The sequence below is a fragment of the Solanum dulcamara genome, chromosome 11 (genome assembly GCF_947179165.1).
Source record: "Solanum dulcamara chromosome 11, daSolDulc1.2, whole genome shotgun sequence".
Lineage (NCBI taxonomy): Eukaryota > Viridiplantae > Streptophyta > Magnoliopsida > Solanales > Solanaceae > Solanum > Solanum dulcamara.
This window is the reverse complement of record NC_077247.1, coordinates 46472157-46489725: the sequence shown is the minus strand read 5'-3', so window position 1 is coordinate 46489725 and position 17569 is coordinate 46472157. Positions and strand designations below refer to the sequence as shown.

Here is a 17569-nt window from a genome sequence, read left to right as displayed (position 1 = left end):
CAGAAAATACACGCATATAGAATAAAATTACTCTAATTAAAACTCGTTTAAGATGTGGTTTATTTGTATCCTGGGTAAGCCTTTACTATAGTTTTGTTTGGATGTAACATCATATCGACGGAAGGTGTTACAAAAGGACAATGTATAATCATATCACTAAGAACCAAGTCGTCTTAAACTAAAATCTCTCAAAACATATGACACTTGAATTTTGTTATTTTTCAACAAAGTCGGACCACAATTAAATCTCAAAACAACATTTTTTGTCGATTCCTATGAAAAAATATTCCATAATATAATAGAAAAACACATTGTTGAAGTACAATGAAAACTAGAAATCATTACAACCAACTATAAATTCAAATTTCCGTGTTGAATCAATTATTGATAATTGAAAGTAGTGAATCCTTGTGTCTTCAACCCCTAGATGCTATCTCAATCTTCCGTTTGTCAAAAGTCCCCTTCAAAATAATGTTTTAAATGTATTTATATCATGTATCAATAATTTCAGATTAAAATACCCTTAATTTGATGAAATACAGAATTATGTTAAAAATAAGCTTGATGTGACTCAACACGCTAGGAAAATTTTTCAGAGGCTTGGAAATCTTATCATGGGCAATCAACAGTGCTGGTGCAGCGCGGCCTGCATTGCCCTAAGCCAAAATTTGTGTTCGTTCATATTTTCTTCATTTTTGGTATGTACACTTGGTCATCTAACTCCAAACTTTATCTTTATTGAATTTCTTTGACTTCTACTTAAATTTTGATGCACCAAAGTATTTGTTTCAACTTCAAAAATGCTCCTTAATTCGAAATCAAGTCCTACATAATAAATTCACGTAATAAGTACAAAGTACTAACATTATAGTTCAATCACGATTAAAGTGTAATAAATTAAAAGAATATATAATATAGCTAAAAGCTCATATTTCTAGCCTATCATCAAGGATCTAAATAGAATGATATCAATTAACTAATCTGATTTGAAGATAATTAAGTGTAGGTACATTTTCTTTGTGGAGTCTTTTTGCTTTTTCTTCAAATTTGTATGATAAACAAAATTTATAGAGAATCTATAGCGTTGTAGAATCCCTAAATTTTATTTCATTCTTCAAATAGAGGAAAGTGAAATCATAATTTTTATCGACCTCAATTAGTGTCAAATTAAGTCTCGGACAAATTCACACTTCAAAAGTTAGCTCTAAAGAAGGAGGATTATCCAAGCCATGCATATAAGAAGTCCAGAGTTCTTGTTCATCACCGATGGAGGATTCATTCCATTCATCACGTCTCCTCACGCCCAGATCCAAACATTCTTTATTATGTTAGGATCGAAAATAATTAGGTGTCCTGTGGAAGCTAGCAGCAAACCTCGAAAGACCATGAGTAAGAAGATGAACGAGAAATATACCAAAAGAGACACAACATTTTAATGTGGTTCAATTAATTGACTTATATCCACAAGAGGAGATGAACAATCCACTATAAATAAGAGTGTACAAAATATCACGAGAAATAACCTCATACAATTCACTAGGAATACGAAGAAGTACACACAAGTGTTAACGTAACTCTTGTGTCCCACTGTTTCACCCTCTACACAAAACTCTCAAAGCTCGTAGGATTATATTGTGAATGGTACCATGTTAGAAGGAATAAACCTCTATTTATAGAGTTATAAACCTTTTTCTATAAGAAAAAGGATTAGCCAAATATGGAGATTTTGTGTTTTCCTTTTAGGAAAAGGAAAACTCAATTATGCTAGGAAAGTCAGGGTAAGAAACCAACAATTCTCTCCCATGGTCTGAATTTCTGACAAAATAAATGTTCCACCTTCTTCACATAATTTTCAACTAGTTGAATCTCCTATGCAAAATTTATGTCTCGACACTGAAAACCTCTCTGAAAAAAGTTCTCTAACAAAAATCTTCATTACTGTCAAATAGGTTGCGGCTAGAACTACACCTGTCAAGATAAACACCCATTTTTAACCTCGCTCTGATACCACTTATTATGACAAAAAATAATCAGATGTCAGGCGGAAGCTAGCAAAGCAAACCTCGAAAGACTATAAGTAAGAAGATAAATGAGAAATATACCAAAAAAGACACAATATTTAACGTGGTTCGATCAATTGACATATATCCACGAGAGGAGATGAACAATCCACTATAAATATGAGAATATAAAATATCGAAAGAAATAACCTCATATAGATTACTTGGAATACAAAAACTCAAAGAGGTTCACACAAACATTAACATAACACTTGTGTTCCACTGTTTCTCCCCCTACACAAAACTCTCATAGCTCGTAGGACTACATTACGAATGCTACCAAGTTAGAAGGAATGAACCTCTATTTATAAAATCATAAACATTTTCTATAAGAAAAAAGACTAGCAAAATATTGAGACTTTGTGTTTTTTTTTTAGAAAAAGGAAAATTCGATTATACTAGAAAGATTAGGGCGAAAAAACCCAACATATTCGGGTTCCACTATTCAATCTAGTGCATACAGATTCATAGATCAGGGTATACCCTTCTCTCTCCACCCCACCCCCCTTCCCCCTCCAAAAGAAAATTGCCTAAGTCATATAAAGAGCTTAGGATTCTCATCCTTTACCGATGTAGAATTCATTCCATCCATCAATTAATTTCACATCAAAGCAAGTTATGGTTATTGGGTTTAATTGATAGGTTGAATGGGAAATGGAGGGAAAAATAAGTTGTTCCCTCTTACTTTATGAAATAAGCATTTGTCCCACGTAGGTGGTGGAAAGAAAAAGTCTCCTACTTAAAAGTAGAAGCACTCTTTCATGTTGATAAAGGGTCAAGAAGAGGGTGGCGCCGTCGTCGTCACTCGCTCGGCTCAGCTTTGGATTTGGATTTGAATTTGGTCAAATGATCTGATTGATTGATAATCTTTTTGAATTAAATTTCCTTTAATTATTATTATTTAATTAATTAAGTAATTGAAAAAATTTTGACCCTTGACCCGACCCGTTTATTTCTTTCTCGGATTAATTTAAAACATTTCCTACCGTTTTTTCCAACAGATTTTTTCTAAAAGGTTGTAACCTTTTCTGAAAAAGTTGCAAATCTTAAAGTTGCGACCTTTTCCCAACAGACAGCTTTTCTAAAAAGTTGCAAGAAGGCTATATATTTCTGTTGATCCTCAGAATTGTTCCCAATGAAAATTTCTGAAAAACATCTTCTTCTTCTTCTTCTTTTCTGCACTTCCTAAAGACTCGTATGATATACAGCCTTCGAGTGGTTCGCAGTCACCATAATTTGTTGTACCTCTATTTTAGTGAGTAAATCGTTCTATCCTGGAAGGAAAGATTCCAAAACCTTAGGTACATTGAGGGGAATAATTTCCTTAAGGACACACAGTGCATTCAGTGGACTCGAATTTTGTTCTTACATAATTTTTCAGACACTGTTCTTATTTTCAGTTTCTGCCCAAAAATTATTGTTACACTTTCGACCTTTTTTTTTCTTTCAATACAGTTTTCTCACAATGGTTGTGAGAGATATTGGTGGAATAATAACGAAATTTCGTTCACTAGCCGTTTGCGTACTTGAGTACATCTTTTATATAGGGTTAGAAAAATATATAGTACTAAGTAGCCAAATTAAGGAACTTTCCTTTGGACCTAACATTCTTTCTATTCACTTTTCAAGTGAAATAATGTAAATTGGTTTGAAGCCATTTTTCTCAAGAGAGATGGGTCCAACCATCAGATCAGGTAGTGTTTTCTGGTTCACCATTATTGTATGTGGTGCTTCTGTGTGTGTACTGGCCAGCATCTTTATGGGTAACACAGATTCACTGTCATCCTAAAAAGGGAAATTCTTCAAGAAACTTCTTAATTTCTACATATTACTCTTATGCGCCAATTTAATAATAAATCCCTTGCATTTGCTTTCTTTTCAAGAACGATTAATCATTTGTAATTTGGAAATTAGTGAACGATGTAATAGGATGGATCGATGAGCCAAGATTAAATATCTTGAATTCAAAAGTTTGAAAATTGAGAATTTTTTGATATGTACTTGTTATTAAACTCTTAAAGGAATTCTAATCAACACAAGTCTGAACTAATTGGATCATAGGACTTGAACTATATGGTTAAAACAAAAAATCATTTCGAAGTCAAGCTGGCTTACTTTAAATATTGTACGTCCTTCCACCCCCAAGGAAATGTACATTTTTGAAAGTCACACTTACATTATTGAATTTGAATGAATTAGTAGAGTATTAAATATGAAAGACGAAAGAAAAACTAATTCTTCTATTTTTATTTACTTGTCAAATATTTGCTATATTGAATTTGAATGAATTAGTAGAGTATTATCAAATATTTGCTAATTTGATTTTTATTTTTACTTGTCAATTTTGACAAATCAAGAAAGAACAATTTCTTTCTTCCTATTATGTCTTCAATTTATTAATATTGAGTTAATATCTTTAAAAAATATAGTGAATAAATATATTTAAAACTCTATTAATTAATATAAGTAAAATGATAAACTTATTATATTAATTATTATTTTTTTACTAAATATATTAAATCAAAATTTGACAATTAAAAGAATCGAATGAGTAATTTTTTCTTACTTTACTTTTAGCACCAAAAAGTCTCTAGATTAAGACACTTGGTAGGTTTCCCACCTAAGCTAAAAAAATCTTGTCCAAAATAAATGTATTCCGTGGAAGTAGATTCATTAATTACTTAAATAATGTTTGATGGAAAAAGGCTTGTTAATTGGTGGCAAAAAAATCCAGTCATGAGATATTGTCTCCTGACTTTGTGTTTCCACTAGTTTGTTTTAATAATAATAATAATATTATCCTACCTGTTTCCTCACAGATTATTTGCTGATTGGTTAATTCTTTTTTAATTTTTTATCTTTAATAGTGAAGTTCGATTCATTCAGATTTAGGCCACGTCCATTCAAAAAATTAAAAATATTTTTTATTTAAATTTTTTATACCCAAAATTCAAAATTGAAATTTTTTATCCTGAAAAAATCATTCTCACCCAATCTTTTGGTGGTGCTAATTGGTCAATTCATCTATCCTACAACATTTTTTTCAATGATGTTTCACAAGGCTCCGTGAGTAATTACTGAATAAACACCCTGACGTATTAACTTCTATTTTTTAGTATTTTAAAAGAATATTTACAGACATTAACTTTATTAAATTCGTTGTTGGTAAATCTAATTATTACAGATTTGGAACAGAAGTAATTTGAATTAGGCGATTTTTATATCATTTTGTCATGAAACAAAACTTTTCTATCATTTTGGGACAATATGCAACTTGTTTAATAAATGACTCTTTTTTTATTTCTCTTTGCAACTTTTAGATCACAAACTAAAGATTTTTTTGATTGAACTGAAAATCATATGAGAAAATATTAGATTATGATCTAAAATTTTATTAGTTATTGTAAATATTACTATGATGATATAATATTTTGTCAATAAAGTTTAAAAAATATGTGAACAAATATTAAAATTGAGTCTAACATCCGGAAAAACAATTTCCTTATAACTATATTTGTATAACTTTCAGAAATAATCTAAATTTAAACTAAAGAAGGAATACATACATAAATCACCGTCATGATAATCACTTGATGTGAACAAATATTAGAATTGAGTATAACATCCTAAAAAGCAATTTCCTTATAACTATATTTGCATAACTTTTAGAAATATGAAATCTAAATTCAAGGTTGAATTCATCGGTGGCTTTCTAAAGTTGGCACATATTTTTACTTAAACATTTCAACTAGACTTTGTTCATTTTAGACACCTTAAGTAAGGTTTTGATGTGTCATTTTGACATTTTTTTGACAATCACCCAAATATAAAAATTGTGTGTAATGCACTCGTCGAGTATCAAAGTAGCAAATTAAACGAAGACACTTGGCATATATATATCAAAAATAATTCTCAAACAATGACTTTTGAGTAGAAAAAATAGTCAATAACTTGATGACATGTGGTAGGTTTTATCCAAATAATAATTAAAAAAAGAAAAGAAAAATTAACGACTTCTATTAACCCTCTCCCCTCCTAGTCGTCTCTCCAGCCCCACCCACCCCATCAGATCTTCATCTCCACCCCCACCCACCCCAAGTCCACCCATATCATCTTCAGAAACACTTTAAGAAGAATTTAACTATTTTGAAAAATTTATTGAATAAAAGCACATTTTTTTCTTCTTTACTTCTAAAAATTAGTTATTAATAGATAGTGGGGGGGAAAATCAATTCTCGTATGTGCAAAGGAATCAGAATACGTAAAGAATGATTGGTGGATCTATAAGTTACTGAATCTAAAAAAAAATTGATTATATGTAGATGACTTTAAAATAATTTGGAAAATTTTAAAAATCTTTGTCGATGCTTTTCAAAATATTTCGAGGAGGAAGAAGGCAACAAAACAAGAAAGGGTGTTTAAGCTTGAGGAAATCTCGTGGTATTCGAATTCACTTTATATTTGGCATCGTCAAATCTATTTCACCATGGATGAAAAGTGGTAGCTAGAAAATGGAGAAGATGAACAAGAAACAACTCTTCACGCGCTCAAAATGGATGCAGCACACTCAATGTGTCAAGTCAGCACAAAATATCAAAATGACACATCGGGACCTTACTTGAGGTGTCAAAACTGAAGAAAGCCTAGTTGAGGTGTCTAAGTAAAAGTTAATGCCAACATTAGAGGGTGACCGATGAATTCCGCCTAAATTCAAACTTAAAAGGGAACACATACGTAAATCACCATCATGATAACCACTTGATATATATATATATATATATATTCATCTTCTTCTACCACACTCTTGTACGTCTCATTCTACTTTTTCATCTATTCATCCTTATTTCATGTCCTTTTAAACTCCAGCTTGCCAAAATTAGAGATAGAACGCAAAGAGACAGAGATCATAACTTTTTTCAAACATAAAAATAAATTAAAAAAATACAAGCAATATGTCATGAAAATTATTGTTGAGAAACACCTTGTTAAATAAAATCGTGAGGCGTAAAAATTAACAATTTCTTTTTTTTAGTCATTTCTCGTGTCATTTCAAATTGTCCTCACCCACCACCAATGCATTCAATATGGACTACGTGTTAGACACCCCCGAACCACCATGCATTTTGGTTCCCCTTGGCTTAGTACGTCCATATTTGCTACGTTCAACTTGATCTAAAAAAATAATTTATACGTAGATTTTATTTCTATTTTAAAAGGCAAAATTATAATTTTTGATAGACACTTTTGCAATTTATTGGCATGTCCTTATTAATACTCTCTCCCGCAAATATTTATTCAAAATGTCGGACTTAATTGACACTTTATTAAGTGGAATTGTAAGATTAAATTTGAAAAGGAGATAATTATAATAATAATAATAATAGTACTATGAATACTAAAATGATATAAAATAAATTCAAAGTTTGTCAAAATATTTGGAGATCTAAAGAGTAATGTGTGGGGTATTCAGTATTGTCCTTGAAGCTTGAAGGTATTTTTCAATCACCACACGTGGGTTGTAGGACCTGATGTTTTTTCATTTTTCAATAAAAAGAAGAGAATCCTTCCCTATTTTTTCTCCTTTGGTATTCCTTTTTCTACTATTTCCTTTTCTTCTTTATCATGTTTGATACGTGGTGTAGTGATAAAACTGTTATTTTTAATAGATATTTTCTATTCGAGTTTTGAGTATTAAAAAATATTTGATAAAGGGCATCTTTCTCCGAATGAGGTCCTATGAGACTCGAATTTAGACTAATTACATTTTATTGTGGGTATCAAACACGATTACGTGAATAAAAGATCAAAAAAAAAAAGCCTTGTCCTACCTCTTTTTTTTTCTTGCTTTTATTTTAGGTAACCAAAGAATGACGAACTGTATCATGCTTCAAGATCACGAGTGAATATCATAACCAAGATCCAATAAAATTAATTCATCTTCTCTTCACCATACATTTTATAACTACTCAGCACAATAGGTATAAAGTTCGAGTAAAAAAGTATACGTTCTATCAAATCACCAATGCCTCAATTTTTGTCTGCCAATTGTTATTTTTACGCAACTAATCGGTCAAATTTACTGTTTACTTACTCTTTCTAATTAGTACCTATAATTTCTTTAATTTTTTTTTAAGCCGATTGCGTTGGCGACATTTAGGTTAATTTTTCGAATATTTGCTCATCTTCTAGCATTATATATCTTCTTCTCCGCTAAAAGGACTTCAAACTTAGCTCAAAAAATTCACAAGTTATAATGGTAATTAATTGGGGTTCCAAGCGAAATTATTTCAGGTAATTAAGAATTTTTAAATTAGGCTTTTAGTTGCATGGTCTCTTTCCATTTTCCATTTTTTTGTTAAAATCTTCCTCTCTAGTACATTGGTACAGCTAGCTTTCCTCCCCTAAAGTTAGCTAATTAGGTCCACTGACCCCTCTTCACTTGGGATAATTTTTTCACTTGGCATCAAGACTTTCAAGTGGTTTTCAGATAGGCCCACCAAAATTATTCTTTGTTTAAATAGAAAACAAAACCGTACTATATTTTGTGGTTTTTTTGTTGATTATGTCTATATTAAAGGCCACACAAGGAACATTATAAATTTAAAACTTCGCTTATTTAATTTGGAAATGATATAAGTGGAATAACTTTTAATTATCAACTTTCACCAGAACGCGTCAAAAATTTATTTGTCAGACAAAAATTTCTGTTATGAATCATGCATGTTTTTTTTGTTATATTGTTTGTTAGCTGAAATTTCACGCATAGTATCTTATTATCTATCTTTATAATGTGGGTAAGATTGTGAGAACAACATCAAGAACTTCACCATTAAGCAAAAATTACCACCAAAAATTATTATTTTTTCATTTCATGGCTACAATATATCAAATTAAGTGTGTGGTATCTAGTTTATATATATATCAACAAATTAAAGGATGTAGCGACTACAAAGAACTAAGTCATTTACCTAGAGCAAAAAACTTTACTTCTAATACAACTATGAAAGTCAAGTGATGCACTTGTGTCAATCGAATTTAACAAAAAATTAGCATGTTGTTCAACACTGTTAATTTTTCAATTATGATTTTTTTCTTTTGCATACCCCACCCAATCCTATCAACAGTATTCCCACTTATCCTCCAACGTGATTTAAACCTTTCGATTATGATTTAAGAGACATTGGGGCAAAAAAAATTACTTCAGGAAACATGGTCAATGTTGTCTTATCAAGTTATTAGTAAATATTAGAATTTTCGATGATCTAATATATTCGGCTAAACAAGATTTAAATGTATTATCAATCAATAGCCGAATATTATTAATTGGTAAAAAGGCATGATATATCCCTCAATTTTGTGATTTAGTATTACAAAAGTGATCACATATACACTTTTTATCTAATAGAAGTGAAAACATTAATTTTAAATTTATTTTTTTGATTTATGATTTTAAAAAAATTCATGCATATAATCCTTCTAGCAAAGTTCAAGGTATATTTGATTTTTCTTACATATGATTTTTTTTTTATTCAACGACTAATTTTAATTTTTAAATTTTATAGTATCGTGTTTTGTTCCTCTCAATTAATTACAAGCTTTAGTACTCACCCTCGAAGGTTGTTATCCTATAAGGACCATCAAATCTAGTGCCAAATCACTTAATAGAGGAATATTAATGGATTGAAAAGAGAAAATAATATAAGTGGATATTCAGAGAAAGATATGAAATGACACACCCCTTTAATAACACTACTAATGCTAAAGTCTAGTTTTCAAAAAATATATATATGAGGGCCCTTGCCAATTCACGTGAATGGGCCCTACCCTCTTCAACAATTGTCTCTTTGTGCAAATTGTGGTGAAGGCCCACTAATATTCATTGTGAATTCACTACATTTGCTTGAGGTCAATTATTGATACTTAGATTCTCCTTAATTTTTTTTTATTAATTTAGTTATTATTAGTTCAATTTTTGGTGTAAAGTTAAACAAATCCTCGTTATTGTAAAAAAGTGACGAGGTTGAATTTAACTTTTGAATCCAAATATATGCAACTGAGGTATACAATTTTTTTATCCAATATATTGTCCAGTTTTATGCGTAGAAATGACCAAACTTTAGGAAAGAAAGGAACGCTTGACTAAAAGTAGAAATATAGAATGAGTGATACATAAAGCTGCCAAAATTAGAAAAACTGTATCAACTTTTTGAGATTTTGATGCAGCCAAAATGGGAGGGCTTGACTAAAGTTGTTTTCCTAAGAGACCAGCAACCGCTCATGGGAAAAAGCCCAATTATTTGTAAATTTCCCATCTTTGCATGCAAACTAGTTTTAGTTTATGAATATTTTAATTTTAAAATATTGAGTTGATTTAATCAATTTAACTTCAAAAATTAATTAAATTGATATTGGAAACCAGAAAGTGCCACTAAAATTAGAATCGAAGAGAGTAAATATTTTCATATTAATTTTGATAGTAGTTCCATATTGGTAGGTAAGATCATAATTTGTCTCTTGTATATTGAGTCCTCATATTATCTTGTCCTCGCTCTAATTGTCAACTCATCAAAATCAAGCGCACTCAATTATTGTTTCATCCGATATTGAGTCCTCGTATTACCTTATCTAATTGTTAACTCTAGACGTACAAGGGTGTTGATAGTCCCACATCAATAAGTACGATGACAATTTGTTTCCTTATATAGTCATGGAAAATTGTTACCCTTGTTGAGGTGATTTGTGAGATTAAGTTTGATCCAAAATTCATTCTCTTTTATCATTTGAGAAAGTTTAATCAATTGAAATAGTCCCTTTAATTTGTCACCTATTTGTAATAAAATAACATAATTTAATACTATTATAACCAACATTGGATCTTCCCCTATGTGCACAGCCCCTTGGTCCACCCTACCAAATACACACACGCGCCTTCTTCACAAATTGTCCAAAGAAATATTTTTGGCTTAAACTATGTCTATGTGCTTGAATTTATTTTTATTATTTTTGAAAAAAAAATATATTACTTTCATGCTCAACGTCACGAGAAAATAATAGAAGTTACGTTGATTTTTTTAATTTATTTTTTAAACTTTAAAAAAGAAAGAAAGGAGAACATTGGCTAATGCTGCTATGAATAGGGAACAAAGTGTGATTGCAAGGACGGAAGAATAGGAAGACATTGTTTTGGTTTTGTGAATGAGAACGAGTTCGACTTGCTAAACTAAGGTGGACTTGCTATATGTATAAATAGTAAAGAACATCTTACATAACAAGCAGAGATTTGTCAAGCATTTGTTGACTTTAACAAATCCATCATTGACAAACCGGAAACAGTCTCTCTCCCTCAAAAAGTAGGAGTAAGGATTTGCTTACATCCTATTATCCGTAGAATCATGCAGTATGTTTTTAACAAATCCATCATTGGTCCCAAACTAACAGAAAATTCAGTAACTTTTAGATGACAATTGATATTTGACAAATCCATCATTGACAAACTGGAAAGTCTCTCGACTCCTGGACATGTTGTTAACAAATCCATCATTGGTCCCAAACTAACAGAAAAACGATAAACTAACAAATCCCTCATTTGAACAACAAACTTTTGAATCCGCTTTCTTTTCGCAAAATGGGCACACTTTTGGTCCCATACTAACGGAAAAAATGATTTGATTAATGGAGGAAATCAAAATCAGTTTATTTTCTTTCTGGCACTCTGGGAGGGCTCAACTTCTTCCAATACCTTCAAACTTCTTCACCCTCAAACTATCTACAGGACTACAACCAATAGCATTTCTGAAGAACCAAACAATCAGTGGAAAGTGCCATATGGTGATTCTAAAAAGAAAAAGCGTCTTACAGTACCGATCCTGTTAAGATCTTGACGATTAGCCAAGCAAAATGCCCCCGGGAAAGGAGGTGATGGCAATTTTTTGTAAGATTGTGACCATCTCATCAAACCTTGTATGCATGTAATCCAAGTCACAGGAATTAAAGGAGAAAACAAAATACTAGAAACCAAATACACAATCCACACAGTCGCCAAAATAAGAATTGTAATCTGCATTTTGTACCGGGGTTGATCTATCTACCAAACTTTTGTAATGTGATTTACTAGTTATGCATCCATAGAAAAAGCTTCCAGAAAAAATAGGCAAAAGCCTTCGATGCCCCCTTCAGGATCCTATTTGAATTGTTTACCATGTGAAAAATGTGATAGGCTGTTCATAGAGAATGCATGTCTCAATAACCTTGTTGATGCACCGTTGTAAGATTCATGGAGCAGCAAACAAAATGCTAAAAAGGTAACCCTTGATTTAAATTAACTACAAGTAACAACTATTCCTGCTCAAAAAAGTAATAATCAGTTAAACTAGGGTCATCATTAGATATGAATTTGGAGATAAACTTAAGGAGTCACTGACTGGATTGCCCCATGATACTCCATAATCTCGCAATCCTGGTTCTTTTTAATTGCTCTTTCGCCACAGAGCTTAGCTATACACATCTGCAACATTTTTAAAAAAAAAACAATTAGACAGTGAAATATAGTCATAGAACAGGCAATCATTCAATGGTCAACCACTACTGAATGACGAAATAAATGTTTTCATACTCAATACGTATTCATCTTTCACTAACGTATGTGGTGACTAAAACATCTCCGACTCTATTAGAAGAAAGCAGACGTTTAAGCTAAAAGCAACTACAAACATCAACATGCTAAACACTGCTCCAAAATATAACATCAAGATGCTGAAGTGAAATGTCTGTATACAATTATTTCTAAGTATCAATTATATGTAACACACAATATTCATGGCAAAACCAAAACGATCAGAGCTGATCATGGTACCCAATAACCATTTGCAGAAGTCTGCACCAAGAATAGATACCCAGTTGAATAGTCGAAGTGCATGTCAAGCTGACCCTCACACCAGTGTCATCAAACAAAAAATCTGCATCGAAGCCTTATGTGATGCTCTGATTGCAGCCCTTTGACATTACTCAAATCCTAATTGTATTCTAGAACTCACACTGATTTAGTCAGAGGCATAGGCTGCACTTGAGTCTAGATGCAAGAGCAAAGATTTCTCTATATCCTTATGCGTGAAACACCTGGTTCTAGGCCTCTATTGGTCCAAAGCACGACTGATGAGTTAGTGTTGGTGAAGGCCCAAGGGGACTGGACTGCCTCTGGTCAAACTTTTTGCGTCAAAAGATCAAGGTTAGCCAAGTGATTTTTTCTGTTTCCCTTTTCATTCATTAGGGTTTGCCTAACCTTCAGTTACATGTATGTAGCATTGAGTGCAAACCCATCGGGAAAAGTTAGAAGGCCTTGTATTTAAGCAAAAAAGAGTAGACAAGTACGTCCATTATTCACCGAGCGTCGAACCTTGTGTCATTGCCCTCGGGATTTCTCAGTTATCAAGAAAATAAAAAAGTTATAAAACAAACGATGGTGCTAAATAATTGATACAAATATCTAACTCGTTTGGGCTTCTTGGAGCCCATGCTTTTGGCTAAGATTTTTATTTACCTTTCTTCATCGCAGCTCCCTCCACCAAAACTACAAATTCAAAAACACTACTTGAACATAAAATAACAATACCAAGAGAGAGCAAGACTAACTTACCCAAGCAATAGAATGCAAGATTGACTCTCCTATCACTTAGAGGCTATAGAAGAAAATCATTTCCCACATCCATATGAGAAACAACAAAATCTATAATGTAGTTTTAGAGTGGGAGATTGAATTTATTCCAGCGTTTATCATCTCCAAGCCATCGAATGCAGAGATAATTAGTGGTTGGGTAAGCACATCTTACCCTTCAGAAGGATTGAAGCAACTTCCTTGACACTCTTCATAAAGTAATACCTAGCCAATGATTTATCTACTTTTCAAAGACCCAGACAACTAACTCATGCCTACGGTTCTCGTACCATTCCATGATTTGGGGCCTTTAATTCAGCTGAGGATAAAAAGTCTGAAATCCTGTTCAATGCCATCAGTCTATGATCATAAGTTATATTCACTTACACTATGCGAAAGAAGCACACGATATTGAACAACATCTTGTTACAGCTCAATTCAACAGGAAAATTTGGAAGTAATTACACTGAGCCTCTCTCGTAGTTCCTTCAATTACAATTCAATTGTATTACTTCACTAATTGATATTATGGACTTGATCAATCTTTTATACATTATTCAAAATTCATAAAGAGAGCCTAATATGCCAAATCTCACTGAAAGAAAAGAAACACAAAATCGATCATCATTGTTCAAGTTTTTCTTTTACGCATTTTATTTACAACAGTATCAGCAAGTACATGGTATATACAGTGACCCTCCCTCCGCTAGAAGAAAAAGGCAAGATGGTCTATATGAATCTATATAACAAGAATTGCTGGAACTGAAGAGAGTTAAGATGAATAAAGCACCCTTTTTTTAATAAGTAAGCTGAGAAAAACCATACCACGTCAAACCTAAGCAGCTGCGATGACATTCAAAAGAAACTATTATATTTTGAGAATCATCAATCATCATCAGGTCAGCAATCATCCGACTATTAGTAATGATGTAATACTGTCTTAACCCATATTAAGCATCTTAATCTTTATTTTTCTTTGGAAAAGGCAAATATAGTCTTAATCTTTTAATAAGTTATTAGTATAATTAAGTGATAAGTTCTAAGATTCTTGATTTTCCTTGGCATGGATATTAAAGCAAAGAGCATAAGATCAGCTCCCACGAACCTAATTTGGGTCTTTTTGCTACAGAAGGCAAAGACCGCTTTCAAAGAGATTAAGATAGGTCCTTAGGCAAAAATAAAGATTAAAGTTGAGACAGAACACAAAGGAACATCAAACACTTTGAACTGGAATAAATGGATTCTTCTTGAAACACTTTGAATGGGTTAAAGATTCTTTACAATAACTTGCAAAAGGAAAAATTGGTCTCCTCTTTATGTGAAAACTGCAAAAAGATCAGCTACTACAGGTAAATATAACCAAAGGACTACTGTTGAAAGTATTGAATCAAAAAGTAAAAGGCTGCCATGTTCTTGTAAAATTATAACACTTCCATAATCTGGACAAATGATGGTATTTTATCATTTTGGAACAGTAGTCCTAAGATTCCAATTACAAGTTGGTCCATGAAACACTGGCAGAAAATGCCTTTAAGCTTTCCACCACCATGCAAGCTATTTACAACACTGTTCCTAAGATGTAAGTTCAAAATATTGTTACTTAAGTACATGAAGATGCAATCCTAGGGGTTCAGACCCCAACACTGGAGACCAAAACTAATTATGCTAGAAGGTACTCCCTCCGTCCCAATTTAAGTGTCTTAGTTTTACTAGGCACAGAGTTTAAGAAATAAAAGAAGACTTTTGAATCTTGTGGTATTAAATTAAAGATGTGTGTAATTCCTTAAATCTTGTGATTTAAAACTTTCCATGTAGAATATTGGAATTGAAAACTTACTAAATATAGAAAGAGACACTCTTTTTGGCACAAACCAGAAAAGAAAGTAAGCACTTAAATTGGGACAGGGAGTAAAAAGAGTAGCCATCTCAACTGAAAAACAATAACTATATAAAAAATGAGGGTTATATCCCCGGCTCTAAGTTAAACATGCAAATCACCAAATGCCCTAAAAAGTCTCTACAACAACGTGTAGATGCACATTTAAATTTTAAATAGAGGTTCAACACCATTGGTACATTTCTAATTTTGTTCAATCATGCATAACCATACATCCATCTTAGCCTCAAAATCAATTACACATATATGTAGGTCTTGGAGGCACAACATTCACTACCGTATAATTAACAAAACATAAATCATCAAAAGGAACTTAATGTTAGAAACAGCATCATAATGAGATGAGGAATTTAGAAACTAAATCATTGAACACTCTTATCACTAATACATATAAGCGTGCTAAGCCAACAAGTTGTGAACTTTCAGACCAATGAATGGAATAAAGAGCAAATAGCTTCATGAGAAATCAAAAAGGTGTAAACTTTATACCATCAGAGCCAGACCGCTTAGTATGCTTAATCTTTTCAAGCTGAACTTGTGTATCCATAAACAACTGCATCCTTTGAACCTCCAAATCCTTAGCAAACTGCATCCTCTGCTTCTCCAGCTCCACCATTTGTCTCTGTTTCATCCCTTCAACTCTCTCATATATCTCTCCAAACCTCTCTATAGCCTTCGCCAGCCTCCTCATCCCATCCTCTTCCCAACTCTCCTCAGTCATCTCCATATCCTCTTCCTCCTCCTCGTCATCATAATCATCTTCCCCTCCTGCCGCAGCAGCAGCAGCTACCGCCGAATAATTTCTCCTGAAATACGAATCATCAAAAGCCGGCAACTGCCGCTTCTGAGGCAAACTAACCGGTGCCACCACCGCCGATCTCCGGTAAGGCAGCGGCACTCCCATAGGCGGAGAGGACATCGGTAAAGGTAATGGAGACACCATCACCGGCGTAACTTTTTTATCAGAGTTTCCGATCAAGACATCAAGCCTTTCAAAGAAGGGCCAGGATGACGTTAGGGTTCCGTTAGAGTCAATAATTTTCGCCTTCTCAACTTTGTACTTTTTTTTCAAGGTATCTATCCGATTCTTACATTGAACATCGGTTCGTCGACTTTTCTTGGTATGTCCATGAAGGGCATTTACGGAATCGGAGACTTGTTGCCAATCCTTTTGACGGAGATTTCCACGGTTCAATTCCATATAACGGCGTCCCCAAGCATCAACAAGCGTCCATGTAGCTTGTTCACTCCAACAATCCTCACGGAAGGGCAATGGCCTTGACGACATCGTTACCTGTGTGGAGTAATCGGTAATTTCACCCATGGATGGAAAGAATGAAGAAGAGAAGAGAAAACGATGATCGGAGAATGAGGGGAGAAAGAGGAAAGGGTATAAAGGATAATCGCCGGTTGGCGATTGGAAAAGCGCGTGAACCGCATGAGTAGGAGAGCGTACGGAGATGATGACATAAGAAAAGGTGAAGTCGACGGGAATGGCGCGTGAGACGGCAACAGCACGGAATTGAGGAGTGGCTTTGCGTTACGTAATTACCCAACGTTGTTGTCGGAATTGGAATTGGAATTTGATTATAGTGTATGTTAATTTTCTGTTTTAGTTTTTTTTTTCATTTTTCAGGTAAAAGTGTGTGTATTTGTCGGGTATGATGTGGACGGAACGGAGAAACGGGGATGGGCCGATGCTGAAAAGTTCAGGTTCTGAACTATTCTCTTTTGCTAATGTTTGCTATTTTATCCCTTATTCTGAAAGCAATTCTTTTTAGTGATATAATAATTTAAGATATTTCTTTCATTTCAATTTATTTTGTCAGATTTTAATTAAATACAATATGAAATTCTTAAAAATTAAAAAAGATTTTTAACTTTTGTAACCCTATATTCATTGAAATGTACTAAAGAAAACTATAATATTATCACTTTTAATATGTCAGGTAAAAAATTATA

The 17569-nt window shown here is 32.7% G+C and overlaps 1 protein-coding gene across 1 annotated transcript; it reads right to left on the bottom strand.

Moving 5' to 3' along the window:
• Positions 1-12242: 12242 nt before the first annotated feature.
• LOC129873747 (trihelix transcription factor ENAP2-like) lies at positions 12243-17320 on the bottom strand. Its single transcript, XM_055948912.1, has 2 exons — positions 16097-17320; positions 12243-12564 (listed from the first exon to the last, which is right to left on the bottom strand). Exons 1-2 carry the CDS (start codon positions 16929-16931, stop codon positions 12551-12553), a joined length of 849 nt encoding a protein of 282 aa, XP_055804887.1. The 5' UTR covers positions 16932-17320; the 3' UTR covers positions 12243-12550.
• Positions 17321-17569: the final 249 nt, after the last annotated feature.